This window comes from Denticeps clupeoides, unplaced genomic scaffold (assembly GCF_900700375.1).
Source record: "Denticeps clupeoides unplaced genomic scaffold, fDenClu1.1, whole genome shotgun sequence".
In the NCBI taxonomy this organism is placed as follows: Eukaryota; Metazoa; Chordata; class Actinopteri; order Clupeiformes; family Denticipitidae; genus Denticeps; species Denticeps clupeoides.
This window is the reverse complement of record NW_021629982.1, coordinates 136,860-156,619: the sequence shown is the minus strand read 5'-3', so window position 1 is coordinate 156,619 and position 19,760 is coordinate 136,860. Positions and strand designations below refer to the sequence as shown.

General features: G+C 44.6%; 2 protein-coding genes and 1 non-coding gene across 3 annotated transcripts in view; all 3 read left to right on the top strand.

Moving 5' to 3' along the window:
* Positions 1-786: 786 nt before the first annotated feature.
* On the top strand, positions 787-4,781 carry LOC114779035 (cytochrome c1, heme protein, mitochondrial-like). The gene is made up of 7 exons (XM_028967240.1): positions 787-928; positions 1,078-1,268; positions 2,443-2,569; positions 2,644-2,801; positions 2,876-3,036; positions 3,164-3,264; positions 4,410-4,781. Exons 1-7 carry the CDS (start codon positions 848-850, stop codon positions 4,512-4,514), a joined length of 924 nt encoding a protein of 307 aa, XP_028823073.1. The 5' UTR covers positions 787-847; the 3' UTR covers positions 4,515-4,781.
* trnam-cau (transfer RNA methionine (anticodon CAU)) lies at positions 1,818-1,889 on the top strand. Its single transcript has one exon. It is a non-coding gene; the product is annotated as a tRNA-Met (tRNA).
* Positions 4,782-5,829: 1,048 nt separating the features above from the next.
* The window catches only part of arhgef3 (Rho guanine nucleotide exchange factor (GEF) 3), a 28,810-nt gene continuing 14,879 nt past the window's right edge, over positions 5,830-19,760 (top strand). The window contains exons 1-3 of the mRNA XM_028967229.1: positions 5,830-5,980; positions 10,212-10,274; positions 18,932-19,039. Coding sequence (XP_028823062.1) covers positions 5,948-5,980; positions 10,212-10,274; positions 18,932-19,039 — 204 coding nt within the window. The 5' untranslated portion in view covers positions 5,830-5,947. The remainder of the gene's footprint in view (positions 5,981-10,211; positions 10,275-18,931; positions 19,040-19,760) is intronic.

Genomic DNA, 19,760 nt, shown 5'->3' with positions numbered 1-19,760 from the left:
AGTCGCTCTGGATAAGGGCGTCTGGTAAATGCTGTAAATGTAAATGACTACTTAGGGAGTAAATCTGAGTATCTGACGTGTAACACTCACCCCATGTATGCTTTTTTATGATGGTAGAATATATCAATTATATTTTTGCTCAAACAACAATAAAAATGGTTCACAGTTGACTGTGCACTGTCATCAGCACAAAATATGCCTGATAAGCAATACAATTCACAATCAAGTTTTTACAACTAGACCACTGAGCATCGTGGTTATATGCCCAGCCTAACCTTCTCTTTGTGAATTTAGGTTATAATAGGTACACGTTTAGAGACATGCTTATGGTTGGTTAATGCTTGTACATATAGTGTCATGATCCAGGACAAGTGCTAGAGAGAGAACAGGAATGGTGTCAGTCATGTATGTCAGAAGCCACGATGGCTTAGAGGAGGTACAGATGCCACCCTGGTTGTCCTGGTTGTCCCCAGTGGTGCAGCTGGCCTTTCATTTGGCATTCCACTACATGGAATTTTCCAGCAGTTTTTCAGGAAAATGTTACTAGAAATGTTGGATTTATGTTTCTTGTTTTAATGTCTGTCCTTCGTGTCCTCTGCTGCAGTCTTACAGAATAAAGTCCTCCAACAGATAGATGGCGCTCTAAAATTCTAATAAAGCCAACGTCACCTTCATATATACATACATATTTGATGGATTTATGCAGAACCAAACGCAAAGTCCGTGAAAAAGCATGTAAATGGAGGAGATGCACCGGCGCAGACAGGGGAGACGTTTTAAGAGGAAAACAGTGGAAGTTGTGTAATATTGTGTGGCGAGGCGGGGTTCCGCTCCTCACACCGGGAACATGGCGGCGCTCCGAGCGGTCGTGGCGGCCGGCGGGGGAAGAGGGATCTTAAACGCGGCCAAGTGTGCTCCCGGGCACCGGGTAGGGCGCTTCTTCTTGCTCCACATGCTCTGTTCTGACCGCTGAGGTGCTGTTATCGGGGGTTTTGGTGTTTAGCGACGGTCGCGCCGGCGAGCCGCGCAAGGTCACGCCGCGCTCGGCGGTTCTATAACCCGTGTCATCTCCGGCAGGCGAACATGTCGTCTGTCAGCCTGGCCCGGGGAAGGAAGGCGGCCCTGGCCGCGCTGGGGGTCGCGGCAGCTGGAGGAGCGGGTCTGGCTCTGCTGCTCCACCAGTCTGTGAAGGCCTCGGAGCTGGAGCTGCACCCGCCGTCCTACCCCTGGAGCCATGGTGGCATGTTGTCCGCCCTCGACCATGCCAGGTACCCTTCTTTTACCCTTCCACTCTTCTTCTACCCTTCTTCTACACCCGCCGTCCTACCCCTGGAGTCATGGTGGCATGTTGTCCGCCCTCGACCATGCCAGGTACCCTTCTTTTACCCTTCCACTCTTCTTCTACCCTTCTTCTACACCCGCCGTCCTACCCCTGGAGTCATGGTGGCATGTTGTCCGCCCTCGACCATGCCAGGTACCCTTCTTTTACCCTTCCACTCTTCTTCTACCCTTCTTCTACACCCGCCGTCCTACCCCTGGAGTCATGGTGGCATGTTGTCCGCCCTCGACCATGCCAGGTACCCTTCCTCTACCCTTCTTCTGCTCGTCTTCCACTCTTCTTCTACCCTTCTTTTACCCTTCCACTCTTCTTCTACCCTTCTTCTACACCCGCCGTCCTACCCCTGGAGTCATGGTGGCATGTTGTCCGCCCTCGACCATGCCAGGTACCCTTCCTCCACCCTTCTTCTGCTCGTCTTCTGCTCTTCTTCTACCCTTTAGTGGTACCCTACCCTTACTCTACCCTAAGTCTGATGAGCTGCAGAGTGGCGCAGCGGAAGCGTGCTGGGACCATAACCCAGAGGTCGATGGATCGAAACCATCCTCTGCTAATTTGTGGTGGCCTAGCAGTTAAGGAAGCGGCCCCGTAATCAGAAGGTTGCCGGTTCGAATCCCGATCCGCCAAGGTACCACTGAGGTGCCACTGAGGAAAGCACCGTACCCACACACTGCTCCCCGGGTGCCTGTCATGGCTGCCCACTGCTCACTCAGGGTGATGGTTAAATACAGAGGACAAATTTCAGTGCCAATCACGTAACTTCTTCTACCCTTCTTCTACTCTTAATACTTCTGGTGTAGATGAACGCATGTTAACAACATTTGTTTGCTGATTTTATGGACATTAAAAGACCTCTGAAGGTTTTCTACCACAGGACCTCTAGACTTTTTAATTCATCTTCTTTTTCACTCCAAGTGGACCATTTTGTGGGTATTTGGAAAAACTGAGAGACATTACATGGACCTAAGTGGAGTGAACAGTATCCAAAAAAAGTAGTTGGGAACCCGCTGTTTGGTCGACCCAGAGACGTAGCATCAGATTTGGTCACCTTGTGCTTGGCAGCTCGGATGTTAACTGAGTAGTCTGTGGTTTTGTCTCCTTTTCAGTGTTCGCCGTGGATATCAGGTGTACAAGCAAGTATGTTCTGCTTGCCACAGTATGGAATATCTGGCTTTCCGTAACCTGGTAGGGGTTTCACACACAGAGTCTGAAGTCAAAGTGCTTGCAGAGGAGGTGCGTATGATTAATATGTCCTGGTTTTGTACAGTAATGTCCAGTTGATGGAAAAAAAAACTTTTCTTCTGTAGATTGAGGTAGTTGATGGACCCGATGAGTCAGGTGAAATGTTCACCCGCCCCGGGAAACTTTCTGACTACTTTCCTAAACCGTACCCTAACCCAGAGGCGGCACGTGCTGCCAACAACGGAGCCCTGCCCCCGGATCTCAGCTACATCGTCAATGCCAGGTATACTTTACCTTCGCCAGAGTTTATATTTCCCTGGTGCGGCGGACATGCTGTAAAATGGATGTTTCCAACAGACACGGAGGGGAAGATTATGTGTTCTCACTGTTGACTGGCTACTGTGACCCCCCACCTGGGGTTTCTGTAAGAGAGGGTCTCTACTACAACCCATATTTCCCAGGCCAAGCCATTGGAATGGCACCACCTATCTACAATGAAGTGCTGGAGTATGAGGATGGTCAGTTCATATTGTCTTCAAATTATATATATTTAATATGCAAGGGTATCAACATTATGATGCATTCGCTAAGAAATTGCAACCTACATTTTATGTGATCCTTCATTCAAAATGTATGCCTTTCCAGGAACCCCAGCAACCATGAGTCAGGTGGCTAAAGATGTCTGTACTTTCCTGCGCTGGGCTGCTGAACCTGAGCATGACCAGCGGAAGCGGATGGGTTTGAAGGTGACTGTAAACCCTCTGAACTTTCCCCAATGTCCATTTGACCATCTTTGTTTTACAGTGCTGCACGAAACGCGTCTCCCGTCATATTTTTTTGATTTGTTGAAGAATCCTGGTTATCCAGTCTAGCTCAATCCATGGGTTCATTCTTTCAGAACAGATGATGAGGGCCTGGTTGTCTGGCCCGAGTGTTTTATTTGCAAGGAAAGATCTTTCATTTTCATCATTGGCACACCTCAACTGTGAGACAGAATCTAAATAAAATCCAGAAAATTATTATTTATTTATTTTTTGTATTTTCCATTGTATTGCACAAAATAAGCATATAAGTATAAAAGTAGAACTTTAATATTTGGTATAGAAGCTATTGCAGAGGTCAGATGTTTCCTGTGGATCTAGACCAGGTTTGCACCCACTGCAGAAGGGGAATTGGATTGAGGACTGGCAGAGTCACTCCAGGACCTTGAAAACTTTTTACAGAGCCGCCACTTTAACTGCCCTGGTTATTTTCCTGCAACCATTATTCAAACTGGCAACCATGAGCATCTTCAATGCTCTTACTGAGGGAAGGAGGTTGTTTGCAAAATACATGGTCCCATCCTTCCCCTTGGCAGAAAAGCCACCCCCCCCCATGCTTTAATACCATTAATGGTGCCATTAATACAGGTGTGGACCAAGGTGCCACTGAGCAAAGTACCGTCCCCACACACTGCTCCCCGGGTGCCTGTCATGGCTGCCCACTGCTCACCAAGGGTGATTGGTTAAATACAGAGGATAAATTTCACTGTGTGCACCGTGTGATGTGCTGCTGTGTATCACATGTGACAATTACTTCACTTTATTACTTTATTATTAGGTAATGAGTGATTGATAGAAGAGCTTTAAGAAGTAACGGGTCTGTGAGGGTCGGAATTCTTGCTTGTTTTTATGTACTAAATACTTTTTGGCTCCGTATGGTTTTTCTCACAGTTGAGGTGTAACTAATATTAAATGAACAACTTGAGAAATTGCCAGTGTATCATACTTCTTTCCCCATTATAAAATGCAATCACTACCAAACCTAACAACCAACACTCATTATATTACTGACTTCTCCTGTCTTATATTTGTGGTCTTGGTTGTAACCTCCTCATTACCTTCTGTTTCAGCTGTTGTTGGGTGCATCAGTTCTTATCCCCCTGATCTACTACATGAAGAGGCACAAATGGTCCGTTCTGAAGAGTCGAAAGATTGCCTACAGACCCCCCAAATAAGTCTGGGCCTTCCCAGTATTGCTGATTGGAGTGACCTCTGAACCTTCCAGGGTTGAGGTCGCCTTAAAATATTGTGGTGCAGCTTTCTCTACATACCAGTTTGTGGAAAAGAATGCATGCACAGCCTTCAATGTTTTACTGTAAACATAATAAATAGATTTAAAAAGAGGGGTCTGCTGGGAAATGACTGACCACTGCATTGTTCTACGTGTCTATAAGGAGATGTGTGTAAATATTTAATAAACCTTGCTGTACCACGCCCTATCAGTGTTGTATTTCATGAGGTTACTCTGCAAGCAAGCAGTCTTCCTTTAGAGGGCAGTGATCCTCCACTGCAGGTGTGGTGCTTGTACTCCTTGTAGATCATTTTCCAACGGTGCACACACAGAAAACCCACAATCTTTCTCTCCATCAGCTCCCGCTGGTTATGACGAGGTCTGGTGTTAAACAAGGCCGGGAGCCTCAAAGGGGTTGAGTGAAATTCTGTAACTTGCATTCAAAATGAATTTGTACATTCAAAGGACCTTAAAATGAAAAATATCTCAATACATGTATAGTTTTGAATGTGCAAGTTTGTATGTTCCTTATACATGCAGCAAATGAAAAATGTATTTACATTTACCAGACGGCCTTATCCAGAGCGACAGTCCCCCCCTGGAGTAACTTAGGGTTAAGTGTCTTGCTCAGGGACATGATGGTAGTAAGTGGGATTTGAACCTGGGTCTTCTGGTTACCCACTAGGCTACTACCACCCGTACGGTTATGTTGACCCCTGTTGTGGGGTGAGCAGGTGGGAGGAAATGGGTGGTCTCTGTACTCTGTATAAAAAGGTTGCAATAGGAGTCACCTTGAGGGATTTATTAGTCAATTAAAACTTAATTCACCATCAAATGTAGTTATTGTCTCAATGATATGTTAACATAATATCTTTAAGCTTATTGTTTACAATAACTCAGTGAACAGCATGCTTTATTGTTTGGACATGTTTGTTCATATAATCTGGACCTGCAATATCCACAAAAAGCTCAAAGGAAGTTGCCTTGTTTCCAGGAAATGTGATTTGCCATGGCTTCCCAGCTTCCTGAGGGGTGTGGGACGTAAGAATAATTTTCCAGTGCTGTGATCATGTTATACATTAGAGAAGAAGGACCTGGTTTTGAATGATTCCTGCACCTTTTCTCCAGTGTTCTGTTTCTTGTGAGCCGATGCTGTGTGTTGCCTCTTCTTTTGTCCCTAATATAGCAGCAGCAACAGCACCGTTTCCCCTCTAACATCCTGTTTATGGGGAACAGGAAGTGTCTCCATCACTTCCACCTCTGGCCTGTTGACTGCTCGCTCTGTTGGAAGTGGACTGGGTGAGAGGTTGTCCATGCCCTGTAAAGAGCAGAACGTGGTGCTTTCTACAGAGACAGAGATCAACAGAAAAGAACCAAATGATGGGATGCTGCGTTTTTGTCTACCAGAAGGTAAGTGTGGTCTCCTCTATCAGGATTTAAATGTGATCTTACTCCACGGCTTCTGAGGCTTCTTCATGCTTTTTTGTTCAGTCACATGATGGCAGCTTTTTAATGCTTGGTGACTATATTATATATTGTTAATTATGTGCATGAAACAGAGGAAAGTGAGAGAGAGAGACAGAAGAATATTAATTTCTCAAATGAAACGCTCTGTATGGCTCCGTGTCTCCATAACTTCTTTATGCATTCCTGTAAACACTCAAAACAGAACGTATCTTAAAATGATTGTGACAACAGAAAGATTAAATAGTATGCAAGTAGTAAGTGATTTATTACAGAATTCATAAATGTTATGGTAATATGATTTTGTTAGTGCAACTTTATTTTAATTGCATCCATGTCGGTTCGAATTTACAGTAAATGCGGAACATATTAATGGTTAGAATGAACAAATTAAATAGCAGAGATATGGTACGTGTTACACCATGTACATGTACAAGCAACCAACCACAAGTAAAATGCAGAAATTCTACATTCTTGGACGTGGGCAATCATCTGTTACCCACTAGGATACCAAACATGTTCATGAAATCAACTTTGTATTATCTGATTCTTAATAAAACACACTCAGCAAAAGTATCATTCGTTTCTAACTCTAGCTCTATAAATAGCCACTAATCTTTCCAGGCAAGGCCACAATGACGTTTCTTAGCACGTACCTCTAGTTCAGTTCTCTGAAAGCACCCAACTGAACTAGAACACCCCAGAATCACAGGTTCAGACCCCACTTACTAAAGTGTAAATTGCATCAGAATCAGAAAACTATTGATCCCAGAGGAAATTACTTACATAATGACTGCAATAACCCACAAAGACACAGAGACAGTACAATAAAATGTCACCAGGCATAGGAACTCTTTGAATGTTGCCAACTCTGATATGTATTTTGAAAGTGAAGTGATTGTCATTGTGATACACCTCAGAACAGCACACGGTGCACACAATGAAATGTGTCTTCTGCTTCTAACCATCACCCTTGGTGACAGTGGGCAGCCATGACAGGCGCCCGGGGAGCAGTGTGTGGGGACGATGCTTTGCTCAGTGGCACCTCAGTGGCACCTTGGCAGATCGGGACTCGAACCAGCAACCTTCTGATTACGGGGCCGCTTTCTTAACTGATAGGCCACCACCATTTTTTTTTTTTTTTTTTGAGGTTTGAAATGAACTAGGAAGCACAAGTAATAATTTAAATCAGTTTCAGCACACTCGTTTTTACTATGAGTGTGCAGTACACAGAACTGACACGGGACTTTGTGGACTGGTGCCAGCAGAACTACCTCCAGATCAACACCGGAAAAACCAAAGAGCTGTTGGTAGACTTCCGCAGGCACAAACATCCTCCACTGCAACCACTGAACATCCAGGGTATGGCCATTGAGGCTGTGGAGAGCTACAAGTACCTTGGTGTTCACCTGAACAATAAACTGGACTGGACTCACAATACAAATGCTCTATATAGAAAGGGGCAGAGCAGGCTGTACTTGCTGTGGAGGCTCAGGTCTTTTGGAGTACAGGGACCACTCCTGAAGACTTTTTATGACTCTGTAGTGACAGCAGCCATCTTTTACTGTGTGGTCTGCTGGGGAGGTAGCATCTCTTCTGGGGACAGAAAGAGACTGAACAGGCTGATCCGGAGGGCCAGCTCTGTTCTAGGATGCCCTCTGGACCCAGTGGAGGTGGTAAGTGACAGGAGAATGGTGGCTAAGCTGTCATCCCTGTTGGACAACATCTCCCACCCCATGCAGGAAACTCTGACAGCACTGAGCAGCTCCTTCAGTGGCAGGCTACCATGTTGTAGGAAGGAGGGATTCAGAAGGTCTTTTCGTCCAACTGCTGTCAGACTCTATAACAAAGACCTTGCAGTTGACACACAGACAAACAAACACACTTCAAATACATCACGGTTATTACCAACTGTACAGGTGCACCCATTGTACATGTGTAGATTTAAATTGTACATTTGTAGATATATACATATTTACCGCTGTTTATCCACTTGTGGGACTAATAAAGGTCGATCTTATCTTGTCAGGCAGGTCTTTTATAAGTGATTTCTAGATGGAGAACAGGTGTGGCAGCAGTCAGGTCTGGGTGAGACTAGAGATATTGAACTCATATTGAGATAAAACACTGTCAAAGTCCACTTTATTGTCAACTCACTATACACAAGTACACAGAGAGATGAGAAGCTTTGGAGGTTCACAGTGTGCAAAAAGACACAACACAAAAACATGACAAAGGACATTGTGGACATTGTCGAGACAAACTAGACAAACCAGGCGGACAAATAGCAGCAATATGACAGTATATCAGTTGTGTGGATGTATTTAGTATAAAGTGTGTGTGGTATATGATATACTATGATAATAATGACAGTAGTAGTGATATGAAATGATATTATTACCATAATGACCAATAGACAGCAGCACAGTGTGATGTAGTAAGAGATTAAAGTGCAGGTAGGAACACTTTAGTATTACGTGCAGAGTGCAGCACTGATGTTCAGTTTCTAATGTGGAGTTTGGGAGGGAGAATAATCATCTGTAGATGGTTTAGGGCTTCAGATGTGGTTGAGGTGATGTGGGTGATCCTGAAGGTAACATATTGAGGAGCCGGACAGCCTGGGGGTTAAAACTGTTCCTTAACCTGGCACTGATGCTGCAGTATCGTCTTCTGGGGGGCAGAAGTGTGAAATGTTTGTGTGAGGGGTGTGAGGACACATTTGTGCAATGTGTCCAGTAGTGGGCAAAGAGGCATTCCAATGATCTTCTCAGCTGACTTCACTACCCTCTGTAGGCTCTTGCGGTCAGAAGTGTTGCAGTTGCCGTACCAGACAGTGATGCAGCTGGTCAGGATGACCTCAGTAGAACGTGGTGAGGATGGGTGAGGATGGGTGGGGGGAGGCTCGCTCGTTTTAACCTCCGCAGAAAATGTAGTCTCTGTTGAGCTTTTTTGATCAATGACGTGGTGTTGACTGTCCACTTAAATTCTTGATCGGTGTGGGTGCAACATGTCGGTAGTCATTGTGGCACGTCATTGATCAAATGACTTCTTCGGCACTGGTATGATGGTGGTGGTCTTTAAACATGCCGAGACCAACATGAGACATGTTGAATGTCCATCAGGACTCCAGCCAGCTGATCAGCACAATCGTTGAGCACCCAGCCAGGTATGTTGTCAGGTCCTGAAGAGTCCTCCTCACATCAGCTGTTTTGAGACAAGGTACTTGGCCATCGGGGGGAGATGTCAAATCAGTTTGCCTGGGAGGGAGACATCGTCGTTGGGGATTTGTGGAGTGGGCCTGTAGTTTGGAATTGCTTGTATGCCCTGCCACATGCGACGAGTGTCTCTGGTGCTGTTGAAATGTTCGTTGATCCTATGTGCATGGTCCTTCTTAGCTCTCCGAAGAGCATGAGACAGGTTGGTCCTGGCCGTTCTCCAGATCTGAAGGCTGCATTCCTGCGCACTTCTCTTGTCATTCAGGGTTTTAGGTGGATTTTGGCTCTTGTGGTGAGAGGTGGTGTTTTAAGGAGGGGGAGGGGTCACTTTGTCACACAGGACCATGTAGGCTTTTTCTGTTAATAATAAAATCCTTCACATAAAAATCCCATTTGGTGTGTACTTGTGTTGTCTTTAATGTTTTTGATGATCTGAAACATTTTGACTAACATCTGTGTGTGTGTGTGTGTGTGTGTGTATACATCTTGCACTGAGCCCCAGGTCGAGAGAGATTGCAGGTGATTCCATTTTGTAATAATTGTTCCAACAGTTGATCTTCTCACCATGCTTCTTGTCCATGGTGGACGTTGAAGCCTGACTGTTGGAAGGTGGACAGGTGTCTTTTATACACATAACCAGTTCAAATACAGAGTAAAAAAGATGGAGCAGGTCTGTGAGGGAAAGAATTTTTGCTGCTTTGTAGGAGCTAAAACTTTTCTGAACCATTATTCAAATAAATGATGTAAAAACCATAAATGTAATTTCCTGGATATTTGTTACATTCTGTCTCATATTTGAAGCACCTAGGAAAATTCCAGAACTCTCTTTTCTTTTTAAGTCGGACAACTTGCACAGTAACTGGCTGACAAATGCTTTTTATCCCACTGCTTCTTGATAATATTACTGAGCTTGGTTACTATGGCTGTTTAAGGTTTCTTGTTTCTATGGTTTATTCCTTCAGAAGAAGAGGAAACAGACACAGAGAGATGCAGACTCTCTAAGCCTCTGCAGCCTTGACCTTAATGTAAGTTTGTCAAAAGCACACATACCCACTCACACAACATCAAACATACATTCAAATTGAAATGCACAGATGCTCACACACAATTTCTGTTTGCATTGCAATGTAATACGTTTATACTTTAACATTTACATTACCTGAATAGTGTTCTACATTTCTTCATCATTAACCTTTACAGTCTGCATTATTCCTATGATAAATGAGTATATAGGGAAATAATAATGTAAGAATGCCTTGCATTAACCATATCAATTCCAGATTAAATGAATCAGCTGTCAATCATCTTTTTGGCATTATGCCAACTACATTTTCCCTAAAGGTCAGTCTGAATGATTATTAGGACCAAGCTTTCAGCAAAATTACACATACAGTATCTCACAAAGGTGAATACACCCATCACAGTTTTGTAAATATTTCATTATAGTTTTCATTATAGGACAACATTGAAAATAAACACACACCGAAAAAAAGTGTTAAAAGTTTTGAAATGTTAATTTTCAAAAACTTTATCTAAAATGTATTTATTATAATTAACTTTGTAAAAAATACATGAGGTTGAAAATATGCTAGCTGCAAAATGCTAAAACAAATAAAGTTTATTACATTAAAAACTAAAATCAATAGAAGTCAACAGAAGCCAACAAAATTTTTCAAAAAGTAATTAAAGGTCCCCTGACATGCATGTTTTTTCGGTCTTATACTGTATATGTCTCTTTCCTAAATTCAGCCATGGTGCAGAATTACAGCCAGTTCGTGCAAATCCAGTCCAGCAAATCCAGTCCCACAATGAGATTTCCCCAGGATGCGCAGTTTTGGTGTCTGTAGCTTTAAATGCAAATGAGGAAAAGACAGCTAATTTTTACATTCAATCAGTGAGCAACTGCAATGCTTCACACGTTTGGAAGCCATGATGGTCGGTGGAGATAATGTTTTAAGGAAGAAACCGACTGCCCCCACCCTTCTGCACATCGATGGATCTGCTGTTGAAATTATCAGCAGTGTGAAGTGCATATGACAGACGACCTCTCCTGGAGCCTCAACACCACCTCCACCACCAAGAAAGCCCGGCAACATCTGCACATCCTCAGTAAGCTGAAGGCAGCAAGTCTCCCTCCTGCCATCCTCACATCGTTCTACCGAGGGACCATTGATATGTTCTCTGTTGCTACATCACTGTCTGGTACGGGAACTGCACTGTCGCTGAGCCGAAGACCCTGCAGCGGATAGTGAAGACAGCAGAACACGTCATCAAGATTCCACTTCCACCATCTCCCAGCTCTACCAGCAACACCTCATCCGTCGAGCTCGGAACATAATGAAGGACTTGGATCTTGGATCGAGGGGTGAGGAGGAGGGCTGGAGGGTTTGCCAGAAATGTGGGTTTTGGGCCGTTTGGTGATTTGTGCTCCTGCAACTAAATGTCAGGATTTTTGGCCTTTTATTGCTTTCTTTTGTTATAATCAAATGGGCACAATTATTGAAATAGTTGCTTCTTCTGGACATTCAGGAACCCGACAATGGCAAATCACCATATGCTTTCAAAAAGCTTTTTTCCTGTTTTCATCCTTCTCTGCCTTTAATAAAATGTGTGGTTCTGTGGTCAGCTTATGTGGACAGCTGTTGTACTGTTGTACAGTGGCAGTGGATGGTCTCAGTGGTATTATTGATGTCCAGTTGCTGATGATGTTGTCACATCCTCGTCTAGGAATGTAGAGGAACGTGACACCGATGTTATTTTCCATAACATTAATATAATGGGTATTAATAGGTCATAGTTATTGTGCATTGTTTTAGCAGGTTACAACAGAATACAAACCTCCTAAAGACACGTCATTCATATGGCAGCACATCCATTATTAGAACTGGTTAAAACATTAAATAGTGAGGAATTTATATATATATAAATGTATATATAAATGTGGTACGAACTGTAATTTTACCTTTGTCACAAGCGGCCAGCAGGCCTGCAGATCCTCCCTTATAGTTTTAAAGTAAAAAAGGCAGTCACCCAATGAGAATGGGCAGGGTGAGTGGCTACGTGTTCGTCGTACGTGTCCGGTACGACAAACACGGACGTGTCTCTGGCAGATGAGCTAAATACGTTCTATGCTCGCTTCGAGGCTGCAGCTAAAGATGCTAGCGATGCTAAGGCTAGTGGCGCCTACAGCTGCAGACAGGAAGACACTGCCACTGCACTGAGAACGTGTTCGTCATCACCGAGCATGACGTGAGGAGAGCCTTCAAGAGAGTGAACACCAGGAAGGCAGCAGGACCAGACGGCATCTCGGGGAGAATCCTCAGAGCCTGCACAGACCGGCTAGCAACTTTGTTCACAGAGATATTCAACCTCTCTTTATCTCAGTCAGTGATCTCCACATGCTTCAAGGAGTCCATCATTGTTCCGGTCCCCAAGAAAACCCATCCTGCCTCCCTCAACGACTACCACCCTGTAGCCCTCACCTCAGTAGTGATGAAGAGCTTTGAACGGCTGGTCAGAGACTTCATCATTTCTTCACTACCAGATACACTCGACCCACTACAGTTTGCGTACCGTCCCAACCGGTCCACGGATGACGCCATATCACATCTCCTCCATACTGCACTCCCCCACCTGGACACTCGGAAGGGAAATTATGTTAAAATGCTCTTCATTGACTATAGTTCAGCATTTAACACAATAATCCCTTCCACACTCACCACCAAGCTGGAGCACCTGGGACTCAGCTCATCTCTCTGTCAGTGGATCTCCAACTTCCTAACCGGGAGACCACAGGCAGTAAGGATGGGTGGACATGTCTCAGCCTCCATCACTCTCAGCACTGGAGCCCCCCAGGGCTGCGTTTTGAGCCTCCTGCTGTACTCCCTGTACACCCATGACTGTACAGCCACTACTAACTCCACCACCATCATCAAGTTTGCTGACGACACTGTCGTGGTGGGCCTGATCTCTGACAACGACGAGACGGCCTACCTGGAGGAGGTTGGAAATCTGGTGAACTGGTGCCAGAGGAACAATCTCCACCTGAACGTCAGCAAGACAAAGGAGCTAATAGGACTTCAGTACAAAGCAGGAGAGGACCTACCAGACCCCTGTCATCAACAGGAGCCCAGTGGAGAGAGTGGACAGCTTCCGTTACCTCAGTGTTTACATCACGCAGGACCTGTCATGGTCCTGTCACATCAACACCGTGGTGAAAAAGGCCCGGCAGCGTCTCTACCACCTCAGACGCCTGAGAGACTTCAGACTGCCCTCCAAGGTGCTCAGGAACTTCTACTCCTGCACCATAGAGAGCATCCTGACGGGAAATATCTCAACCTGGTTCGGGAACAGCACCATGAAGGACAGGCGAGCCCTACAGAGGGTGGTTCGATCAGCCGAACGAATCATCCGTACCAAGCTCCCTGACCTTCAATCTATCGACAGCAAACGGTGCTGGACCAGGGCCAGGAAGATAGTGAAGGACCTCAGCCACCCCAACAATGGACTCTTCTCTCTGCTGCGATCAGGGAAGCGCTTTCGCTCCCTGAAGTCCAACACAGAGAGAATGAGGAGGAGCTTCTTCCCGCAGGCTGTCCAAGCTCTCAACAACACCAGTACATAGAACTCATGCACTTTCACCCCCAATCACTCCGGACTCTTTTGCACAAAATCACTTTGCACAAAATCACTTTGCACAAAACCACTCTGCGCTTTTTACTTTACTGCTCTTTTTTTATTTTTCTCTTTTCTTTAAACATTGTCTGTTACTCATTTGCACACCTTCACCCTACCAGTTACACATATTTTATGTTAAAGACGTAAAAGTGTAATATTTGGTTATGTTTGCAATATTTGCATATTGGTTCATTGTTTACTTGCAATATTTGCAATACTGTGGTCTGTAGCAGTCGCAAAAAGCATTTCACTGCACATCATACCATGTATGACTGTGTATGTGACAAATAAAATTTGAATTTGATTTGAATTTGAGGGAGGAGCGTGCTCAGTGAAGCACTTTAAGCTGGTCAGTCTGTGGCTAAAGAGTGATCAGCATATTTATTCCTCTTTATATTTTCAGAGGAATTTGAATACATTGCATTTGGGACATGCTAAAATGAGTGCATATTCCAAAGAAATTGTGCTTTACAGAGATGTAAAATAGAGGAAATAAAGCAACAGAAAACACCCACCACACAACAAAATAAAAGAATAAGAGCCAGTTTAACGCAAGGACATGAATATGTGGCCCAAAACGGAAATCACCCCATAAGTACTTTTCAGATCATGCACCACGTTGTGGAGTGAGTGATCTACATTGTCCACGATGAACTGAAATATGGACACTGTTCTCCAGTTCCTCACCCACTACAGAAACAGCTTTTCTGATCAGAATTTAAAATCTCTTCCTGCTTGCCACTCTCATGCTACACTTCATAGAAAATGGCACTGGCCACAAGAGATCAGAGTAACTGGCCAGTTCTTAGACCAGTCCAGCTTATTTTCGATGTGTACATCCAGGTATTTGTAGTCCTGAACCATTTCCACGTCCACCCCTCTAATGGAAAGGGAAACGTTGCATGTCCACCACCACATCTTTGGTCTTTTGAACATTGAGCTTGACCTGATTTAGCTCACACCAGTCCACAAAACTTGTCCCCACGCTTGATATCTGAGAATGTCTGCAGAAGGCAGCCTTCTGTGCTGTATTGGACGTCAGATGTGTGCAGGGTGACAGAAGGTTTCCCCGAGGTGCCAGACTTCTATCCCTGTAGTTGAACACACTGTGGCCGCATGTCAGTCAGGTCACTCAAAATTCATTCAACGATAGTTTGCTTGAGGGAATCTTGCTCTGGCCTCACCAGAACTAGTCTCTCAAAGATGCTGTGTGAAAGGACCTACTGGTCTGTAGTCTGAGGAGACATTGGGTGATGCGTTCTTTGGTACTGGAACCAGACCTGAAGCGAATTGTCGGTTGAAAGTCACGATGAACAGGGAAACATTTCTTGGCTCCTTGTGGCCCATTTCAGACATGAACTGAAGCCCTGGGCCTGTCTACATATTACAGAAATCTAGATGAAAAATCCAGACATTAAATACACTGCCAGCTCAATGGCATATCAACATATCAGATGTGGACAATCATGTGAAATGATTCTGCTGGAACTGTTTTCAAGTGATTGTCACATGTGATACACAGCAGCACAGCACATGGTGCACACAGTGAAATTTGTCCTCTGTATTTAACCATCACCCTGAGTGAGCAGTGGGCAGATGGGGTAGATGGGGTGGTTGGAGGGAGTCACATTGATGAGTGAAGAACCAAGGATGCTCCCAGTTCCGTCTCAGGCACACTTCCTCACGGCTGATGGCAGGCTCAACACAGTTCAAATTGATAAAAACATTTAAACCAGCCCCTTTCACATCTTTTGGAATTATAAAGCAACAGTAATGTGAATTTATTTCGGGCAAATCGAGCGAAATATCTGCAATTACCTCCGCTGTCCGGCAGGGGGACATTTCCACACCCCGTCCCCGCCTCCACAGAGCTGGCAGGCACCGCGGCGGGCAGCAGCATGGGACCAGGCCGAGGATCTGGCCTTCTATCCGGCTCCGACCTGGGCTTTACAAACTCACACGAGTAGTGTAACCTTCAACCTGCGCCGCTCACTAATCAGAATCAGAATCGTCCCAATCAGAATCATATTCATTTATTGGCCAAGTAAGGGCAAGCACATACAAGGAATTTGATTTGGGTAGATGGTGTCTCTGTAGTACAGTGTAGAAAACAGCAACAATAATGTGCACGGATGCGTGTAACAGTTATTGTACAAGTTATGGAATTTGTTTATAAATATAAATATATATATATATCTTCTGAGTATAAAAATATGTACAAATGTACATAGATCTATAAGTGTATAGAGATGAACAATTCAATAAATAGGCAAAAAACTAAATCCTATATATAAGAGTACATAAAGTGCAGTGAAATATGAAGGTGATTTGTAGTGTGACAGTTTCAGCTGTTTAGGAGGGACGTGGCGAGGGGGAAGAAGCTGGTCCTGGTTCTATAATGTATGCCAGGGGGCAGCAGGTCAAAAAGCCTGTGTCCAGGGTGTGAGGGGTCTGAGATGATTTTCCCTGCCCTTCTCCTGGATCTGGAGAGGTACAGGTCCTGGATGGAGGGCAGGGGGGCACCGGTGATCCTTTCTGCTGACCGTACAGTCCGCTGCAGTCTGATCCTGTCCTGTTGAGTGGCTGCTCCATACCAGGCAGTGATGGAGGAGCATGGGACAGACTCAATGACCGCAGTGTAGAACTGGATCAGCAGCTCCTGTGGAAGACTTTTTGAGGATGGAGGTCTCCCACTTCAGGTCCTGGGAAATGGTGGTGCCCAGGAACTTGAAGGTCTCCACGATAGACACCGGGCTGTCTGATATGGTGAGGGGGAGCAATGTTGAGGGATGTCTCCTGAAGTCCACCGTCATCTCCACAGTCTTGAGCGTGTTCAGCTCCAGGTTGTGTTGACTGCACCAGAGTACCAGACGCTCAACTTCCTGTCTGTATGCAGACTCATCACCATCCTGGATGAGCCCAATGACAGTGGTTTCATCTGCAAACTTCAGGAGTTTCACAGTTGAGTTTCTGGAGGTGCAGTCGTTGGTGTACAGGGAGCAGAGCAGTGGGGAGAGGACACATCCTTGAGGGGCACCAGTACTGAGGGACCGTGTTCCAGAAGTGATCTCCCCCAGCCTCACTTGCTGCTTCCTGTCTGTCAGGAAGCTGGTGATCCACTGGCAGGTAGCAGGTGACACGCTGAGCTGGGAGAGTTTGGAGGTGAGGAGTTCAGGCACAATGGTCCACAAACAGGATCCTGGCGTAGGTTCCTGGGCGGTCGAGATGTATTCACTACATGTTCCACCGACCTGTTTGCCCAGTAGGCATTTATATATTATATATACAGGAAATATATCATATTCATAATGACAGGGAGTATTATATTATCAAAAACACTATATATATATATAAAAATGACAGAGAAATGAATATATGGAACAAAAGTCTGAACAGGCATATATGGGGGCACATGAAAGGTGGGGTGCTCTAGATTACTGTTGTCATGTAACTGGATTGTCAGGCCTCTAGCCTAAGAAGGCTGCGACACACAAACCCCCTGACAAGAAGAGGGGAAACTAAAATATAAAATATTCCTCATCAGATTATACCTAAAAACATAAGTTACAAATATATTCAAACCCAAATATAACACTTCTCGCTATTTCCAATATGAACAACATGAACAGCATGGTTTACTGTGTCTGGGTCCTCCAGTCGGCTCTATACAGCAGACAGGCTGACCGTGGTGCATGTGGGATCGAGAAAGTTACACTGTGGGATTTTTTCCTGGCTAAAAAACACCAGCTCAAAAACACCAAAGGTCATGATTTATGCGAACATTGTATGGTCTCTGATGCGACCTGAATGCTCACAATACGAGGAAATTCATTCACCTCTTCAGATTGGCTTCTACAGTAGACCCGAATAAGTAGGGTGGTAGTAGCCTAGTGGGTAACACACTCGCCTATGAACCAGAAGACCCAGGTTCAAATCCCACTTACTACCATTGTGTCCCTGAGCAGGACACTTAACCCTGAGTGTCTCCAGGGGGGGACTGTCCCTGTAACTACTGATTGTAAGTCGCTCTGGATAAGGGCGCCTGATAAATGCTGTAAAAAATCTAAAAAATGCAGTGTATCTTCATCACATTCTTCATGTACCTTGGGGCCCAAACCACATGAAAAGGCGGCGTTTCCACCTCACACAGCTGAATCACCAGTTTCACCCCAAATCCAGTCAAGACAGAAGTTGTCAGAACCAGTCTGCACAGCTGCCGGGGAACAACACCTTTAAAAATGTTTCATGTGACTACCTACCGGGTAATTAACTTTGATTAAAAAGGTTGAATAATGGCTAAATATGGCACGTAAACAGACTTAGTTTTATCAGGATATTAACTGGGTACCTTTGTTAAAAAAGTTCCCTTTTGACTTTTGCTCCTCGACTGGACGCCCCCCTTTTAATAAGAATAAATAAGATTATTGATCCACAACAACAGTATCGCAATACTGAAAATGTATATCTCACTGGGTTTAAAACGATTGGACAGTAAAAGCATTTAACATTTCTGTTGATACCAGCGTATTAATAATATGTGATATACTGTGTAGTGGAAGTGATGTGATTGTCTTGGTGATACACTGCAGCACAGCACACACAACAAAATGTGTCCTCTGCTTTTAACCTTCTCTGTGGTAAAATGTGTTGGTAGATTGTAGAGCTGGTACTAGCTGGTAAGATGTCCCATGTTCAAACCCACCATTACTACACGAGTGTCCCTGAGCAGGACGCTTAAAGAGTGCAGAGGCTCTGTTATCTGTTCCCATCGCAGTGACAGCCAAGAATGTCCTTTTTGTAAGGGGAGAGTCACCGTTGTATTTATTTGCTTTGGTCCCAGTTAGACTCCCAGATGTACGATTTTGGGACACATGGCTGCTGGGCGAGGTGCTTGGAGCCTAATCAACTTTTTAGCATGGTTCACATAAAGATATTTAATGCTTCTGCAGATGTTCATGTAAAGCTGTGTGTTATGACCCAGCAGTTCTTGGTTTGGTCCTTGCAGGAACCCAGTACTAAACGTGTGAAGCCTCTGTCCCGTGTCACATCATTGGTCAATCTCATCCCCCCTGGCAAAGCAACACCACTCAAACGCCTTGGGCAGACACTGCAGGTAAGCCAACACACACACACACACACACACACACACACACACCCAGCGTGTAGACCATGTGCACACTTCAGCACATTGATATTGGGCAGATTGTGATGGTTTTCAGTGACTAATGAACCACACATGCATTTGTGCAGCTTCTGAAAAGGCCTATAAATTGTATTCACCCCTTGGATTGCTTTTAAATGTTAAATCATGCTTTTAGCAACAAAATACACTAAAAACTAACACACTAATACACTTAAAACCACATCATGTAAAATAAGTGATTGCATCACAGACCTTATTGAACAGAGGTCTCATGTGGTTTAAAGACAAGTGACATGATGGAGACCCTTTGATGGGGAGCACAACCCTGGATGATTGTCAGACCATTCCTCCTCTCTGGAGCAGTAGGACAATGACACTAAAAGGACAGGCGTACTGACCACAGTCTGTCCATTGGAAATAGAAATGGATGGAAGATCAGCGTTATTGAATGATGCCAATCAATATGAATATTTACATTTTACATTTAAAGCATTTATCCCTTATCCAGAGCAACTTACAACCAGTAGTTACAGGGACAGTCCCCCCCGAGACACTCAGGGTTAAGTGTCCTGCTCAGGGACACAATGGTAGTAAGTGGGATTTGAACCTGGGTCTTCTGGTTCATAGGCGAGTGTCTTACCCACTAGGCTACTACCACCCAATAAGAGATAAGGAGAGAATTTTGATTTGC